General features: G+C 46.9%; 1 protein-coding gene across 1 annotated transcript in view; it reads left to right on the top strand.

Moving 5' to 3' along the window:
- The first annotated feature begins 380 nt into the window (after positions 1-380).
- The window catches only part of CDH26 (cadherin 26), a 144,102-nt gene continuing 125,318 nt past the window's right edge, over positions 381-19,164 (top strand). The window contains exon 1 of the mRNA XM_075350387.1: positions 381-647. Coding sequence (XP_075206502.1) covers positions 606-647 — 42 coding nt within the window. The 5' untranslated portion in view covers positions 381-605. The remainder of the gene's footprint in view (positions 648-19,164) is intronic.

Consider the following 19,164-nt stretch of genomic DNA (forward strand, 5'->3'; position numbering starts at 1 on the left):
GAGTACTTTCCAAGACCAGCTCCACCATTATCCAGAGGTTGTGTCTGGAATTGCAGCTTCCCTCCATTAGACAGTTGTGGGCTGATTGTAGAAGGAAATTGTTTTCCTAATCCTGGACAACCCCATTAAACAATTGCTGTTCAATCAATTGCCTATTCTCCTGACTTTTTAGGCGGACATCATTGTAAAGAGCTGATTTCACAGTTTCTCTTGAAACTCCAGTAATTAGCGCGTTCCCATCCACTAAGCAAATTCGGAGCAAGTTTTGAAAAGTAACAAAAGAAGTCGACCTGCGTAACAAGTTTTGGCAAGGCAGGAAGGAGTTAAAGGGCCATTATAAAGCATGGGAGCTGTCCTCATACCACAGGGAAGGTGTGTCATGTCTGATTGTCACTGAGGATCAGGTTAAGCCACAGCTTGTGCTGCTTGTCTGAGGGGGATTCTGCAGAACTTGGGCAGAGGGAATTACAGGGGTGGGACAGGAGGGTGCAGAATCTGGTTGGACTGGTCTCAATAAGGAGTTCTGGGCGTTCAGGAACTCACAGTGATCACAACTGCAGGCTACAAGAAACATATCTGACTTCTTTACAGGGAGAAACGTTAAAATGAAGACTCTGTATCCGCTGCTTATCCTGCTGCTGGTAGTGGTGAGTACATGAATGCCCCTGTGTATGTGGAGCACCCAGTCCATTGGGTTTGGTTATACCTCCAGTGGTGTCCAACTTGTGGTTCTCCAGTTCTGGTCAAATGACATCTCTTATCATGTCCCAATAGCTCTACAGCTATAGTAGTGTCTCCACAGCTGGTGAGCTACAAGTTGTAACGCATAGAGTATTTCAGGCAATCCGGTGATCAGTGCCATACGAGAGCGTTTGATGGATTGATTATTTCAGCGGCTTTGTGACATTGCAATAAAGTAAAGCAGCATGATCTGACATTATAATAGAGCACGTACAGATAGGATAAGGCGGCCTTCACACGGTATTTTTCTGCAGTTTTTTTGCAGAATTTTTTCCTATCTGGAAAACAATATTCTGTAGCCAAAAATCAGCTGGATGCCTATAGGGAATTATGAAAGCATTTATTGTTGTGTTTGTGCGTTGCTTCCTTTTTTGGCGTGCCTCTTGCGTTGACTATATGGTATGCTCTATGCTTGGCATTGTTTTCCCCTTAACTTCTCAACAGTAAAACAATGGACTTAAAAAAAAACATGGACTTAAAAAAAAACAACGCATGTCAAACTGTATGAATTAAGAAAGACTATGAAAAATATAATATGATTGTGAATGAAAAAATTTGTGAAATACTTTCTGATATTATCACTATTAAGCCAAAGTGTGAGCTCCGTGAAACATGGTCTGAGGACGGTGATGCTGCCGGGCTTTGGGCCGAAATTCTGCAGTCTCATATGAGGATGTTGATTTTGAGTAAGGAGACCTGTGGCTGCTCCGGATTCAGGGTCAGGAGACCTGTGGCTGCTCTGGATTCAGGGTCAGTAGACCTGTGGCTGCTCTGGATTCAGGGTCAGGAGACCTGTGGCTGCTCTGGATTCAGGGTCAGTACAGTAGACCTGTGGCTGCTCTGGATTCAGGGTCAGTAGACCTGTGGCTGCTCCGGATTTAGGGTCAGGAGACCTGCGGCTACTCCGGATTCAGGGTCAGGAGACCTGTGGCTGCTCTGGATTCAGGGTCAGTACAGTAGACCTGTGGCTGCTCTGGATTCAGGGTCAGTAGACCTGTGGCTGCTCCGGATTTAGGGTCAGGAGACCTGTGGTTGCTCCGGATTCAGGGTCAGGAGACCCGTGGCTGCTCGGGATTCAGAGTCAGGAGACCTGTGGCTGCATTCAGACTGTGCTTCATGGACATCTCAATTCCACCATTAGTCCAGTTCTGATAACTACCGTATTTACAGATCTATGAAATATAAATCCAGAGTCAGCTCAATGATTTTGTAGACCTTGGGAATAGTATGGGATCCTTGCACGGAAAAAGGTAGAGCAACCAAAATCCATGAAAAATACAAAAATCCTGCTAGGAACCGGATATCCCAAAGTTAAAATATAATATTTATTTTTTATCCATAAAACACAAGGACAAACAATGCCTGGCAAAACCCCAAAAAACAGTCAGGGGTACAGACTACACGTTTCAACTAAGAAGCCTTCATCATGAGACCATAATTATATTCTGTAGACATGTATCACTTAGTATCATAATGATATATCAATTTTTTTTGACTCCTTAAAAAATATTGTCTGTGACTTTTTGGTAAGCTGTCAAGAGAAAATTAAAAGTCAAGCTGGCAACCCTGGTTGTGAGATTTCGCTTCTTGCACCAACCTACTGCTGCTGCATCGTTTACTAACCGTTGACCGAATGGCAACACAATTAGAGCGGTTACCGCTTAGTAAACATTACATCAGCCTTGAATTGTTAGTATAAAAAGTAAGAGAGTGACCACAGAGGGTTGTGGGATCCCGCTGTATGTCAACATCCCACAACCTGGAGATCAGACCCGACTTCTGCCAGAAATTTAGGCTCTTTCGGTGGGACATTAGGGAGCGTTCTGCACACTGTTGTCAATAACATATACAAAAAAATCACCAGTGTATAGGGTTACACACTTTTTTTAAAATAAAAATGGTCGCACCAGACAGGTGCTAGGTTGTCTTTTAATGTCCGTTCCACAATGCTAGTGCGGTGATACTGCTGGAAATATTAAAAAAATCTGGTTGGAAAACCTGCTGCCATTCCAGCCTGTGTGATTATACCCTTAAAGTTTTATTGCTGTTCCTGAACTTAAAACTGTAAAAATTCCAAAATTCTGTGCATACCATGTACACGACTGGACCAGCATGCTAGTGATTGTATGGCCTTCTCTGCAATGTCATTATAGTAAGGTCCTAGTGACCTTTCCCTTACAATGAGCGAGGTCCTTAATTGGTATTGGCAGGAGTGACAGGTCAACTAAATGCCTAAAGCGAGACTATTGTAATGCGAACTGGTGGCTGTGCGCAGCACAGGGTCTGCAAGAACCAGAATGAGTAGCTCTACAATACAATTGTCTGTTGATGTCATGGAGGGGAGACCCTTGTTTGTGACCCCCTTGTTTGAGCCAAAGCAGAATGTAATATACAGAGGATTTTCTTGTATTACAAAGTCTTTCATTCATTTCAATGGAGCAACAAATACTATTTTCCCCAGTATTTGCTACTGTCTGGAAGTGATAATAGTAATCTGTTTTTTAGGCCAGGGTAAAGGGCTTTCTGCACCTTTAAACACTGATTGGTGGGGTTCAACCCATTTCCAAGAATCCCCTATAAATAAGTGGTCATCTCAATTGAGATGAATGGGAACTATGGTCCCCATATATATTAGATAGCAGCCGGCCAACAGCTATTTCTCATGACTCTCCCATACACAGGATGCTCAGCTCGGCCAAGCACTCTTGTGTTCTCTATTGGACTCCTCTGGCGATGGCTCAACCCCATGCTGAACAAAAGGATTCGCTGTTAAAATTCCAATGGCCGTATCCTGAAACCATCTGATGGCAGAGAGTTGGCAGGCCCCCATAAACATTCAATGGTTGACTGATCCTGGTGGGTTTAGTCTAAAATATTATAGGGACCTTTACAGAAATTAACAAGTTTAGGCATAATGTTATCCTATAGACATTTCATTATAATCACAAGCCCCCTATAAGCTAAGAATAAAGGCTCGTCTTGTCAGGGCATGCTGGGAATTGTAGTTTCATAACAGCTGCAGAGCCTGTAGACCACTACTGAAATGAAATATTATCAATGCCATTGTAGGTAATCATCTGACAAGGACCTTTCACGCACTGTCTATGTGCAACTTAATTAATAATGTTTAAATTCAGGGCAAGATTATTTTGTCATCACTATACAATATTAAAATGCTAATATTCTCTAAGATGTGCAGACTGACAAGTTTTCCTGCATTCGGCTTTACAGCTCCCTTATCAGTAGGCTTGCCCCTTATTATTGAAGGTGTCTTAGGTAGATAAAGGCCAAGACTTCGTCCTCCACAGCAGACTTCTAGAATACAGTAACATGCTTAGAGAACTTTGTACTCTGACTTTATGATTAACCATAGTGGATCTCACACTTTATTCTTCTATTCACAATGTATGCTTTCGACATGAAACGTGCACAGGAAAGATGAGGAAAAAGGACTTGCGTTGCTCCAATCTTGCATCCAGTCTGGTCAACCGTGGTAGGCAAACCAGGGCAACCATCAACTCTGTGTCCTGCACTGTTGGCTTGGCATCCTGAATGTGTTTTGCGCTTACTAGGTCTTGCGAAGCCATGATGTCATATGAGGCTTCCCGATGTCATGAAGTAGCAGGGCCTAGTTAGTGTAAAAGGTGCCCAAGATACTAGGCGAAGGATGCAGTGATGGCTGCCCAGCTGAGGACAGAATTGGATGCTGGTCAAAAGCAGCGCAAAACCTTATCCTCAAATCTAGAAAAACAGGAAAAACGTCATTAGTGAAGTGACCCTTTAAAGATCACTCTGACAAGAATAGTCTCTTTACACGGCTCGGAGAAAGTTAAAAACTTTCCATGCATCAGTGATATCTACATCAGCTACATTTTCTGTATTGTTGAATAACACATTACCCGTATGAAGATCCACCACGTGGTTAGATCTTGTGATAACTTCTGATCTTACCATAACCTGAAAACTTGTTTGACATCTTATATATTTATCTTGTGCAGCTCTGAAGCTGATTCTTTCATGATCCTACATGTATGAAAAGGCAGTTACCTATAGACTATTATGAGGCCTATGTTCCATTTTGCAGATTATTTTTAATGTACTATTTTTATTTTTTTTCACACAATAGGGACAATTAATTTTGAATTGACCATTTATTCCCCCAATGTCATATGCAACCAACTTATATTTTTAACATGTTGGATTACATTAATGCTCAGAAACACATATGATGAAAGTTAGCCTAATAGTATGATTTTGGTAGATCGGCCAACAGTCCAGTGTGTATGGGAGCCTCCAAACAGACAGATGTTGGCGAAGAGAAGGGTTCGGCCTGTTGAATTTGCAACAGCTGATCCTTTGGTGCAGAGATAAGCTGCTGTCAGATAAATCAAAGAAACATCAGCAGTGCTCGGCCGGGCTGAGTGATCCTGTATGGAGGAGTAAGGAGAGGTAGCTGACGGCCAAAATATTGTTCAGCTGACAGCTATCTAATGTGTATGTCCAGCCTTAGGCTCTGTTCACATCTGCTGGTTATGTTTACTGTAAAAGCAGTGAGACTATGGAACGATGCATTATGAGAGCAGTGAGATTGTGAAAGGCTCTGCTCTAAGCAGTGAGACTAGGAAAGGCTCTGCTCTAGGAGCAGTGAGAACTGTGAAATGTTCTGGTGCCGGAGCAGTGAGACTGTGAAACGCTGTGCTGTAGCAGCAGTGAGACTGAAACGCTCTGCTGTAGCAGCAGTGAGACTGAAACGCTCTGCTGTAGGAGCAGTGAGACTGTGAAACGCTCTGCTGTAGGAGCAGTGAGACTGTGAAATGTTCTGCTGTAGGAGCAGTGAGACTTAAACACTACTGTAGGAGCAGTGAGACTGTGACATCCTCTGGTGTAGCAGCAATGAGGCTGGGAAACAATGCTGTAGCAGTATGTCGCCCTGGGCAAGCCAGGGGACACAGGTCATCACACCACCACAACCTACATCCCAGTCAGGAACACCAAAGCTAACCAAAAATCCTTGTTGCCTTCCTCCAGAGGCTGATGATTCACACCAGGGGGTGGTCCAGGCGGTTGGCTCTGCCCACCGAGGAGTTCACAGCTCTGGAGGCGGGAGAAACCAGGCAGTCAGCTCAGGGAGGAGCAGGAGTGAGGAGCTAAGTGGAGTAAACAAGTAGTGAAAGTAGAAAGAAGTAAAGTGGTAAAGGAGGAAAGCAAGAGTGGTGACAGAAAGAAAGCCTGAAGTAGTCCAGCTGTGTGCAGGACAGGTCAGCAAGGTCAGCAACGGCGGTGACTGTCTGGAGGGGGACCATTTGGAAGTTCCTGGAAGGACCGCGGACGGGTAGTGGCCCGGCGGTCTGGAGCAGTGTACCGAAGGACAGTCAGCACCAGGGCAGGGGACTCTCGGACCCCGGCAAGGCTAGGAGTCGCCATAATTTGCCAAATCCGTCAGTGAAGGGGACGTAGATCCCCCAACAACCAAGTCCCGATTGAAGGCAACAGCCCAACCAGAGTAGGAGAGACACCGCCACCGCCAAGGCACCAGTTTCTCAGGGCCAGCGCCTGTGGGCAAAGAGTAGAGCTCCTCCGGTCCAGCTTGAAGCCGGGGAGCGGGTTACCAGTGGGAATCCATCGCTACCAACACAGAAACAAAGGTGCAAGGAAAAGGGACATCACCGTCACCTACTGGGAGAGCAAGTGCAGCCGTCCGTGGGAACCGTCTTTCCAGCCGTGTGGTTTACCGTAAAACTGTCTCAACGTCTCAGGCTGAGTGAGTACCACAGTGCCGCAAGGCACAGCGCTGCCCCCCCGCGTCCCTGCGCCCACCAGGCCCTGCACCTCCCTCACCATCACCGGGCCCTGGGATCACCAACCCCTACCCACGGAGGGGCAACACAACACCTGGCTGCTCCGTATCATCATCCCCGGGATCCCCATATTGAGCAGCGGTGGTGAAATCACCACAACCGTGGGTGGCGTCACGGACAATAAACTATTCCCACACCCAACAACCCCCTTTCACTCACGGGCGAGGAGCGCCGCTCGAGAACCCCCGGTATCCGGCCCACAACCCGAGCCACCACTGAGCAGCAGCCGCCGGACCCGAGCAGAAGGGGTGAGCGAAGTGTGCTGACACCCTCCTCCCCGCCCGCGACAACTTGGCGTCACAAACAGGATCTTACCGCTCTGCCGTTTGGTAGAGGTGCGCCTTGTTACCGCCGGAGATATCCGGCAGGAAAACTTCAGAAGCCGCCATCTTTGGCGCGAAAAGTTCCCACTCGAGCGTCTTCTCGAGTAGCAGAGGTGCGAAGGCCGAAACCCCGCCCCGAGAGAGGAGGGGCCGGAAAGAGCTAAGGGGGACGCGATGGCGGCTGGACGCATGTAGCTGCAGCTATAAAAGCAGTGACGCCAGGACTCTGCAGCGATATTGGGTTCCTGGAAGACCTCGTTATCAAGATGCAAAACCCTGCTCACAACGAGGAAGCCCCCGTGCCTGGCACGGCGACGTGGTTGAGGGACCGGACTGTCCCGCTGAGTAATCGTCTGCAGGCCCATATGCAACTCCTCCTGGAGGAGTGGGAGACCGACATGGCGGATGTGGTGGCTGCTATGTGGAGACGCGAGGCAGAAGAGGAATTGGAGGAGCGGGTAAGCGACCCACGCCCCTGTATTCCTGAGGGATCGGCCGTTAAAGCTGAGGGGCCCGACCGGCTCCCGCTCACCCTACCTCTCTCCCTGCTACCCGTAATAGCTGCTGCCGCCCCACCATTAGGCCCGCTACCCGCCCAACCGGTAGCGATACCCTGCCCAGCCGCTCCGGCGGACCAGCCGGCTGCAGACGACCGGGATGTCCCTGAAGTATGCCAGGGGGAACCGCTAGAACCGCGGCCCCTTAACAGCATGGTGCCAGAAGTCCCAGTGGAGACTGTGCCAGACTCTGAGCCCGAGACCGTGGCCTGGATGAAGGCCCGGGTGATGCAATTCCACCAGCGTCAGCAGGATCAGATCTTCCGGATGATGGAGCAGTGGACCAACGAGGTGGAGGAGCTGCTTGCAACTGCCCCGATGTACGGAGGGGAAATGGATGTAGCAGAGTCGACTGGTGACCCACGTCCCTATGTCCTACCAGGACCGGCCGCTGCGGCTGAGGGGCCCGGCCTAGTCTCGGCCTATGCATCACCCTTGCCGTTACTTATGGGGCGCCTTAATGTAAGCTCGCCTAATCTGCTGCTTTGTGCTACCGCCGAAGGGGCTGAAATGCTGGATGTTGGAGGCCAGGAGGCTGCGACAGCTGGCGGCAACCCGCCTGACGCAGAAGCACGAGATGACGACTCCGGCCCTAGTCCCGGGTCTGCTGCTGAGTTTGAAGAGGCAAGTGAGCGTTCCCGCTATGTAGGAGACCCCGTGGTTGTCCATACCCCGCGTGCCAGTGGAAATGGGTACCGGGTGCCCCTGTCACCGCAGGCATGTCAGTGCATGTTTGATGTGCCGGTGGCAGAGGACGGGTCCGCCTCAGCAGAAAAGTACGAGTAGGGCAGTGGATGCCCACTGCAGCAGTCCCCGTTGGGACCACCATTTTGTTTGAAGTTGAAAAGTTTAAAAAAGTTCTGCTAATGATGAAAATGATACCGAGTACCTCACCTGATTATCTGTGTGATTTGCAACCGGCCGGAGCCGGCACCGTTGTCCCTGTGGGGACCGTTTGAAAAGTTTTGCATGGAGGACTTTCCATGGACAAGCCCGTGAACTTGCAGGGCAACCACAAACGTTAAGTGGCTTGTAAATAAGTTGTTTGCCGTTACCGTTTTCCGCAATGCCGCCTCCGGAGAGGCAGGTTGGAGGGAGGGCCCTCAGCAGAGCAGGCTGGGGCCCAGCCACCAAAGGAACTGGTGGCTACCCTCTGGAGGGGAAGGACAGATCCCGCTCGGGTAACTTGTGCTGGACTGTGGGTCAAGGGGTGCTGCCTGGGCTTTAGGGGCAGCATCAGGGCCAGGTTGCTTGGGTGGGAGAGAGCGGAAACCGTAACCGTAAACCGTTTGCAACGTTTAAGAAATGTGCCTCCTGTTATGGGAAGATTCATTAAAAATGTAAATATGTTATTTTACCATGTTATCTTTTACAGAAAAATAAAACCGGTGTTGAACGGACAGCCCGCGGACGGTCTGCATTTTGCTAAGGGGGAATGTGTCGCCCTGGGCAAGCCAGGGGACACAGGTCATCACACCACCACACCCTACATCCCAGTCAGGAACACCAAAGCTAACCAAAAATCCTTGTTGCCTTCCTCCAGAGGCTGATGATTCACACCAGGGGGTGGGCCAGGCGGTTGGCTCCGCCCACCGAGGAGTTCACAGCTCTGGAGGCGGGAGAAACCAGGCAGTCAGCTCAGGGAGGAGCAGGAGTGAGGAGCTAAGTGGAGGAGTAAACAAGTAGTGAAAGTAGAAAGAAGTAAAGTGGTAAAGGAGGAAAGCAAGAGTGGTGACAGAAAGAAAGCCTGAAGTAGTCCAGCTGTGTGCAGGACAGGTCAGCAAGGTCAGCAACGGCGGTGACTGTCTGGAGGGGGACCGTTTGGAAGTTCCTGGAAGGACCGCGGACGGGTAGTGGCCCGGCGGTCTGGAGCAGTGTACCGAAGGACAGTCAGCACCAGGGCAGAGGCCTCTCGGACCCCGGCAAGGCTAGGAGTCGCCATAATTTGCCAAATCCGTCAGTGAAGGGGACGTAGATCCCCCAACAACCAAGTCCCGATTGAAGGCAACAGCCCAACCAGAGTAGGAGAGACACCGCCACCGCCAAGGCACCAGTTTCTCAGGGCCAGCACCTGCGGGCAAAGAGTAGAGCTCCTCCGGTCCAGCTTGAAGCCGGGGAGCGGGTTACCAGTGGGAATCCATCGCTACCAACACAGAAACAAAGGTGCAAGGAAAAGGGACATCACCGTCACCTACTGGGAGAGCAAGTGCAGCCGTCCGTGGGAACCGTCTTTCCAGCCGTGTGGTTTACCGTAAAACTGTGTCAACGTCTCAGGCTGAGTGAGTACCACAGTGCCGCAAGGCACAGCGCTGCCCCCCGCGTCCCTGCGCCCACCAGGCCCTGCACCTCCCTCACCATCACCGGGCCCCGGGATCACCAACCCCTACCCACGGAGGGGCAACAAAACACCTGGCTGCTCCGTATCATCATCCCCGGGATCCCCATATTGAGCAGCGGTGGTGAAATCACCACAACCGTGGGTGGCGTCACGGACAATAAACTATTCCCACACCCAACAACCCCCTTTCACTCACGGGCGAGGAGCGCCGCTCGAGAACCCCCGGGATCCGGCCCACAGCCCGAGCCACCACTGAGCAGCAGCCGCCGGACCCGAGCAGAAGGGGTGAGCGAAGTGTGCTGACACCCTCCTCCCCGCCCGCGACAGCAGCAGTGAGACTGAATTGTAGAAGCAGTAAAGGGTACTTTACATGCTGCGATATCGGTACCGATATCGCTAGCGAGCGTACCCGCCCCAGTCGGTTGTGCGACACGGGCAACTCGCTGCCCGTGGCGCACAACATCGCTAATACCCGTCACACGGACTTTCCTTCCCTGCGACGTCGTTCTGGCCGGCGATCCGCCTCCTTTCTAAGGAGGCGGTTTGTGCGGCGTCACAGCGACGTCACACGGCAGCCGTCCAATAGAAGCGGAGGGGTGGAGATGAGCGGGCGGAACATGCCACCCACCTCCTTCCTTCCTTCTTTTCCGGTGGACGCAGGTAAGGAGATGTTCGTCGTTCCTGTGGTGTCACACATAGCGATGTGTGCTGCCGCAGGAACGACGAACAACATCGTACCTGCAGCAGCAACGATATTAAGGAAATGATCTACGTGTCAACGAGCAACGATTTTTCACGTTTTTGCGCTCGTTGATCGTCGCTCATTGGTGTCACACGCTGCGATGTTGCTAACGGCGCCGGATGTGCGTCACTAACGACGTGACCCCCACGATATATCGTTAGCGATGTCGCAGCGTGTAAAGCACCCTTTAGACTGTGATATGCTCTGCTGTAGGAGCAGTGAGACTGTGACTCTGGCAGAGGATGTTTTTTATGGTAAATTAGTAGAGAGTGTAGAATGGGCCTGGATTCTTTAGTATAATAATATTACAATTTCTGTTTAGGAGATTTCTGAATTTCTGACTATCTGGATCTCTACTGATCACTGTATTTGGAATCAGGTAGAAATGTTTCCCCTAAGATAAGAAGGATTGGCTTCTGTTTCCCCTAACAGGCGTCCATGTTGCTTTTTCCACTCATGTCTATTGGAGTTATAGAGACACCGAGCTGAGCTTCTCAGGGATTTATTATATCTATGGTGGAAAAACATCTCGTGATAATATTCCCAAAATCCTAGAAGAGGCTGCTAAATTTGGGGCAGATGGGAACGCTGGGCCTTATAACGTTTCAGTAGAGCTGCGAATGTCTGTAAGAATCAGTAAAAAGCTCAGTTTTGGTCAGTTTTAATTAGTTCTTAACGTCAGATTTTATACATGTTGTAAAATAGTGTGAAGTGGAATGAGACGTCTAAAGTTGGAGAAGACAAGGAAATGGTAAACGATAAGTCAATTTGATATTTTTTCTTTACATTTTTCATTTATGATAATGTTCGGTGGTATTGACTCATCGGCGAATGATACAGATCCATAGACAAGAGGTCAGGTGCCTCATGGATATCCATGGGATGTGGGACTCACTTAGAAGCCACACTTTGTAAGGCCTCTTTCACACGTCCGTGCCTCCGGTACGTGTATGGACAGTTTTCTCACGTACCGGAGACACGGGCACACTTTGACATATATTTTCCTATAGTTTCGGGCACACGTAAGTATTTTTGCATGGAACGTGTGTCCGTTCCATACTAATGTGTGCCCATGTGCTCCACACGCCGACATGTCCGTTTTTCTCTAGCATCACGTGTGTCACACGGAATGCAAACGTGGCACACATAAAACACACGGAGCACATAGATGTGTTCCGTGTGACACGCACTGGAGAAAAGACGTGTCTATTAAAAAAAAAAAAACAACCTTTACTCACCTTCTCCAGCCCTCCAGTCTCTGCCGCTGCTCTCACTTGCTGCCGACCGCCACTCATTATGCTCATTTAATATTCACTTCACTGCTGCCGGAAGCAGCAGCACCGGGGAGTCGGCAGGACCGGAGACCGAAGATCAGCACCACGGACAGCGACGCCAGGGACAGGTGAGTAGAAAGTTCCCGTTCTCCGTGTGTTATCACAGATAACACACAGAGAACACACGTGTGCCATACACACAGCTCACCGAGGGCAATATGCATCTTTGACACGTCCGTGAAAGAGGCCTAACATTGGTTCTTATTGAGCCTTTTCTGTGACAGATCCATAGAGACCGACAGAAAAACAAACTTCAATAAGCTTCTTTAAAAAAATTGGGGCACACAGTAAAGGGCCATTTACACGCTGCGACATCGCTAATGATATATCGTCGGGGTCACCGTGTTTGTGACGCACATCCGGCGTCGTTAGAGACATCACAGCGTGTGACAGGATGGAGCGACCTTAAACGATCGCAAAAGAGGCAAAAATCGTTTGTCTGAGAGAGGTCGTTTATTTATGAAAAATTGTTATCTGGTCAGTAGCGTGTTCCTGCGGCAGCACACATCTCCTATGTGTGACACCGCAGGAGCGACGAACATCTCCTTACCGCCGTCCACCGGTAATGAGGAAGGAAGGAGGTGGGCGGCATGTTCCGGCCGCTCATCTCCGCCCCTCCTCTGCTATTGGACGGCTGCCGTGTGACGTCGCTGTGATGCCGCACGAACCGCCCCCTTAGAAAGGAGGCGGTTCGCCGGCAACAGCGACGTCGCAGGGAAGGTAAGTCCATGTGACGGGTGTTTGCGATGTTGTGCGCCACGGGCAGCAATTTGCCCGTGACACACAACCGACTGGGGCGGGTACGCTCGCTAGCGATATCGGTACCGATATTGCAGCGTGTAAAGTACCCTTAAGTCCCCATAGTAGTCTATGAGGGCCATAATATGGCCCTGTACATTTCACAGGATATACTGATCCGTAAAGCACTTTTTTACAAGGATCTTTTTACAAGGACCTTTCAGTCTACTATATTTAATTTTTGGCTTTATCCCTTGAAGATTGGTTTCATCATTTAGGACAGATATAGGTCATCGATTAGACAATACCAGTGAGACTAATGATTTGCACAGGTCCAAAACTTGTTGACTTTCCCACCTATGACCGTCCACCTTTGCAAGCAGTTTTGATAATGCACTATTTCAACTAAACATTGATGGAAAACTAAGACCCTGAAAATATCCTACATGTAAAAAATACTATTTTGTGTATACAGGTGCTCTCCTGAATTGTCTCCATGGTTACAGACCCCACCGATGACCTGCTGTAATTTCGTCCTTTAGTTGTGTTACGCCACTCTGTTTCTGTCTATTATACAGGTATAAGATATAGTGTATGGGGAAGAGCGACCGCAGGACATGACTTTACAGCTTTTGGTTGTGGAGTGTAACCATGGAAACACATAGGTGTTCATAGGAGCTGCATACTCAGAAGAGTGGAAGATTTGCAATCAAAATTAGTCAAATACTTCTTTTTGTGCAGATGGTGTCTGGAATCGTATTAAAGTCTCAACCCCAGAGCTGTCATCACTACAGTTTATCAGTTCACACATAACAAACAATAAAGCGAATACAAAGCCCTTAACCTGTGGAAATAATTACTCCAAGCAACATTGTAATTTATGGGAGCTTTATAGAGCAGTGCCGGATTATATGAGGTTGTCACAGCAGAGTTGTAAACTCTCGCCATAAGCTTAGCTTAGAAGAATGTTTCCATGCGTTATCGGGAGACACAGCTTTGGGGAATGGATACTTTGGTCCCATCTTTGTCCTGAGTACATCAAAAGGGATACCCCTATGAAGGTGTAACAGAGTATATAGGGTTATGACAGAAAGCAAATATTTACCATGGATATACCGTATATTTATTTAAAATTATTATTATTATTATTATTATTTATTATTATAGCGCCATTTATTCCATGGCGCTTTACAAGTGAAAGAGGGTATACGTACAACAATCATTAACAGTACAAGACAGACTGGTATAGGAGGAGAGAGGACCCTGCCCGCGAGGGCTCACAGTCTACAGGGAATGGGTGATGGTACAATAGGTGAGGACAGAGCTGGTTGCGCAGTGGTCTACTGGGCTGAGGGCTATTGTAGGTTGTAGGCTTGTTGGAAGAGGTGGGTCTTGAGGTTCCTCTTGAAGCTTTCCACGGTAGTGGAGAGTCTGATGTGCTGAGGTAGAGCGTTCCAGAGTATGGGGGATGCACGGGAGAAATCTTGTACACGATTGTGGGAAGAGGAAATAAGAGAGGAGCAGAGAAGGAGATCTTGTGAGGATCTAAGGTTGCGTGCAGGTAGGTACTGGGAGACTAGGTCACAGATGTAGGGAGGAGACAGGTTGTGCATGGCTTTGTATGTCATGGTTAATGTTTTGAACTGGAGTCGTTGGGCGATGGGAAGCCAGTGAAGGGATTGGCAGAGTGGCGAGGCTGGGGAGTAGCGAGGGGAGAGGTGGATTAAGCGGGCTGCAGAGTTTAGGATAGATTGGAGGGGTGCAAGAGTGTTGGAAGGGAGGCCAGAGAGCAGGAGGTTGCAGTAGTCGAGGCGGGAGATGATGAGGGCATGCACTAATGTTTTTGAAGATTCTTGGTTAAGAAAAGCACGGATCCGGGAGATATTTTTGAGTTGTAATCGGCATGAGTTGAAGAGGGCTTGGATGTGTGGCTTGAAGGATAGAGCAGAGTCGAGGGTTACTCCAAGGCAACGAGCTTGTGAGACTGGGGTGAGTGAGCAACCATCAAGTTTGATGGAAAGGCTTGTTGGAGGAGGTGAGTGAGGAGGAGGAAAGACAATAAACTCTGTTTTGTCCATGTTAAGTGTAAAATGTATGTAAATGTATGTAAATGTATGTAAAATGAGATTTGTCAAAAACATTTGGTGCCACAAACATCCTGCAGGTCAGTGTTTGGCCAAATGGACTCCACTAACATTCTTCATTTTAATGAAATGTGGGGATCACATGCCTGTTAGGCCTTTTACGTATAGACATATTATGGCAATGTTTTGTATGATGATAGGTCTCCTATAAAAGAAGCTGGAGTTTTTACAATACCTCTGGAGGACTATTTCAGAAAAAGGTGTTATTTTCTTTTTTTTTATGGGATTATTTATCAAAATTGCAGCATGTTCCATATAGTAAAGTGTAATCTTCATATCTACAGCACCACAGAACCTGTACACAGGCTCCATACCAGCATCCTCCAAACTGTCTAGGGTCCAGGGCATATTCTGCTGTAAACTGTATCTTCATCATTAGGACACACATACAATTAATGGTGGTGTAGTGAGCACAAGAGTCTTCGATCCATCATACTGCTGTGGCACCTGTGAGGGCACCCCTGTACTGTGTGAGGGGCACTGTGTGGGCAGCATAATGTGTCTGTTGAGCATCTTTGGGGTGTCATACAGTGTGGGGACATCATAAGTATTGGAGGCCATTAAAGGTGTATGAAACTGTGTGGAAATTCTATGGGGCTTCACTAGAATCACATATTATGGGGGGCGCAAAATAGGCTAGGCAGTGTTAATGGTTTGACTTAACTGCATTTGCCACAGTGTGAGCCACAATTACTATGCTTAGTCTTTGTCTTCCAAAGGTGGGAGTTATATGTACCAAGGCTTTGTGCACGTCCACGCAAGGCACAGGCACGTGGCCCTGCCATTACTATAAGCCCCAGTGAGTCATGTCATAATGCAGTGGATAGGGCTTATATATGGACAACTTTGGAAAACTTAACATGCAAAAACGTGTCTCATAGATGAGAGAAGACACACCTTAGAAGGGAGTACAATCCAGACCAAACCTTTTAGCAAATAACATGCCCACGACATAGATGTTTATTAATTCAATGTTTAAGAAAGGGGAGGAATAGACTAAGACACAATTTTTAACATGGCTTATACTGTTTGTTAGCAGTGGATACGGCCACACAGTTTCCTTGGCTGACCCTTGTTTGTGAGTCAACAGATTTCTATCTGGCGATGATTCAGAGCAGACTCACTTCAAAGGAAAATTATACCAGATAGGTAACATTGAAAGGATTTTCTCCGATATTACACTGACAATCAGTACAGGACATGTGGTCAGTGTCACTCAGGGGACCACTGACCTACGCGCCCCTGATTGTGGTTTTGTAGGCACAGGACAATAGAAAAGCAACTGGTCTAGATGAGGCACATTGTGTCCTGTCTAGTAAAATACTTCAAGAAACATATAGTTGTCAACCTGTCTAGCCATAAGTTTTTGAAAACCTTACCTTTGTGTTGGCAACATAAGACATTGTCAGAATGCAGAGATAAATGGTTGTCAGAGAAGCTGAACTGGTTCATCGGGGAAAAATAAGATGAGGTGAGGAGGACACAACTAATTATTTGATCACCAGACACTTAGGAGTCTGCAAGGATCAAAGGGTCAGGCCATGCATAATGCAGGATAACGTGCCTCCTATAATTTCCATGGAGATCCTATCGTTATATAGAAAGAGGAATGTCATTAAAAATCACACTTACCCTAAGGCTCATATGGCTCAGGCATATTTGTAAATGACCTAAAAATCCTTTCTTACGTCTTAGACATTTCCGTATTTTACCCTCAGTCACAATCCGTTTTGTGACTAATGCGACTGATCCGTCACAGATAGTGGTAAAAATGATGCGACGGATCCTGTAAAAAAATGGATATATTGTACTACTTTTTTATATGACCCCATTGGGGGAGGAGGGGGAGAGAGAGAGAGAGAGAGAAGTTTTTAACCATGAAGGAATTTACACATCTGAGCATGCTCAGTTGCTAAAAGATGGATCCGTCACTGAAATCCGTCATTTGATGGATTCCGACAGATTCCGCGCCCGTAGGCTTCCATTATACCAAACGACAGACGCCGACGGATCCATTGCTGTCCGTTTTTTTCGACGAACACAAAAAACGTTACATTCTGCATTGCTTCCACCTGACGGTCAGTCATTCCATGACCGATCTGTCACGAGACGGATGCAACGCAGGGCCATCAGTCGCAATCCGTCATTAATACAACTCTAAAAAAACTGAAGCCTGCAAAATATTTTGCAGGATACTGTATTTTCTCAAGGCGACGGATTGTGACTGAAGGTAAAAGACGGAAATGTGAAAGCAGCCTTATTGTACTGGACTTGTAATTATGCCCTGCACCCAAAGCTTCAATGTAAAGTGTGAAGGTGGACTAAACAAGAACCCGAGCCATAACATAACATAAAACTTTATTTTTCAGATTTTATGTCTAATGGTTCATGGGTCAGAGGGCGGAAAATACTTATCGTTGCCTTGCTCTTACCTATAAATTTTGGCTTTTTTTGTATGGCAGAAAACCGGCTATCCCCATTTAGTGGAAGAATACAGGGGACAGCTTTTAATACTCTTTTCAGTAGGATAGAGGGATAAAGTAGCAACGCAAACAGCAGTCTGTAGTAATTATTTTGCTTACTGTGTTCTTTACAAAGATAGCAAAGTATTTCATGAATTTTTGCCTTGGGTGATACTACAGTGTTTTTGACAGAAGACTTCTTAAAGGGAACCTTCTGATCTTGGTAAGTTCAAACTGCCTTTACAGTAGTTCTATTATTCAAATCCCACCATGGACAATATCTGCAAGAAGTTTGTGTTCTCCCCATGTTTGTGTGGGTTTCCTCCGGGTTTTCTGGTTTCCTCCCATACTTCAAAGACACTGATAGGGAAATTACATTGTGAGCCCCAATGGGGGCAGTGATGATGAGGTGTAATTAATACGAGTAAAATAAATTAATGACTTATAAATTATAAATAAATTTTGACTAATAATAAATAATAATGAATAAACTAATAAATAAATTATGACTTACAGGCTTTGTGTAACCATGCATGTGGTTATTCATAGTTTAACTTGTCATCAAAGAGTTAAATCTCTCCTGTTGTGTGCATCTATGCAACTGTGTGCCTGCCCAGTGAGAGTCTTTGTACGTCTATGAGATATTATGTGCATGCCCGGTCTACTCCTTTGTATTCGTAAAAGACAGGGCAATTTCAGTAGCCAAGATCAATATTTAGAGGCTTGAATTCTAGGTCATCCCTTGGGTTTATGAGGGGGTGACCTTTTATGTTTGTTGGAGTTCCCTCACTTACATTTATAGTTCATTTAAAAATTACTTTGGGAAAAATCAAAAACTAGTTTGCCCGTCTTGTGGGCTCAGCCTGACATTTTATTTTGCATGTACGCATGGGAGCCATGTGACATATATCCTGAATGCAGCCATGTGCGTGAGGGCTTACGAAGGAGAAATCTGAATACTAAGTGACTGTAAGTTTTTGAATCAGATAGCAATTTTGGTTTTCACAAAGTTTGCTCTTTTAGTGTTTGTAGATCTTTTAATCAGGAAAAGGGAGTTCTGTGTCATGCCAAAGGCTATCTGAAACCATTGCTATATGAGGGCTATGGAGAGGCTCACTTACAATTTTACCTAATAACTCTGCCATGAAAAAGAATGGGAACTAAACGTTCTCTAAAAGCAACTTTTGTCAACGATCCAGGAGCAATTTGGTGATAAAAATGCTTTGTTCAGCATGGTGGAGACTGTTACAAGGCAAAAATGATAACTAGGTGGCTCACTGAACAAAACATTGATATTTTGAGTCTATAGCAAAAAAACTCCCCAAGTCTAAATCCCATTAAGAACCTATTTTCAATCTTAAAACAGCAATTGGACAAACAAAAACACAGATATCGTGATAAACTCCAAGCCCAGAGTAGCCAACAATGAGTTGGTATTAGTTTTGAACGAGCACTACCATGCTCGGGTGCTCGCTACTTGATCAGACGCTTGGATGGGCTCCACCTGAGTACCGATTATAATGGAAGTTAATGGAAAACTTGAGCATTTTTCCAGAAAAATGCTCGAGTTTCCCATTGACTTACATTATATTCGGTAGTTGAGTCAAGCCGGTCCAAGCGTCCAATCTGCTCGAGCACCCAAGCATGGTAGTGATCTCTCATTACTAGTTATCATCTCTCAGAATTTGGCCCAGAAGCTGATATCCAGCATGCTGGAGTGAATTACAGGAGTCTTCAAAAATGAGAGTCCACCCTGTAAATATTGAGCCTTTACATATGCTTGATGTAGTAGTAATAAAAGTTGAAAAACCAGATCTGGGTGACGACCAGTTCTTACTGGAAGACCCCCTTAGTTATTCAAATAGGAGGATCCTGCTCTCAAGAGCTTACAATATAAGAGGAAACTGAGGGAAAAATGCTTAAATTA

This window comes from Anomaloglossus baeobatrachus, chromosome 5 (assembly GCF_048569485.1).
Source record: "Anomaloglossus baeobatrachus isolate aAnoBae1 chromosome 5, aAnoBae1.hap1, whole genome shotgun sequence".
NCBI lineage: Eukaryota > Metazoa > Chordata > Amphibia > Anura > Aromobatidae > Anomaloglossus > Anomaloglossus baeobatrachus.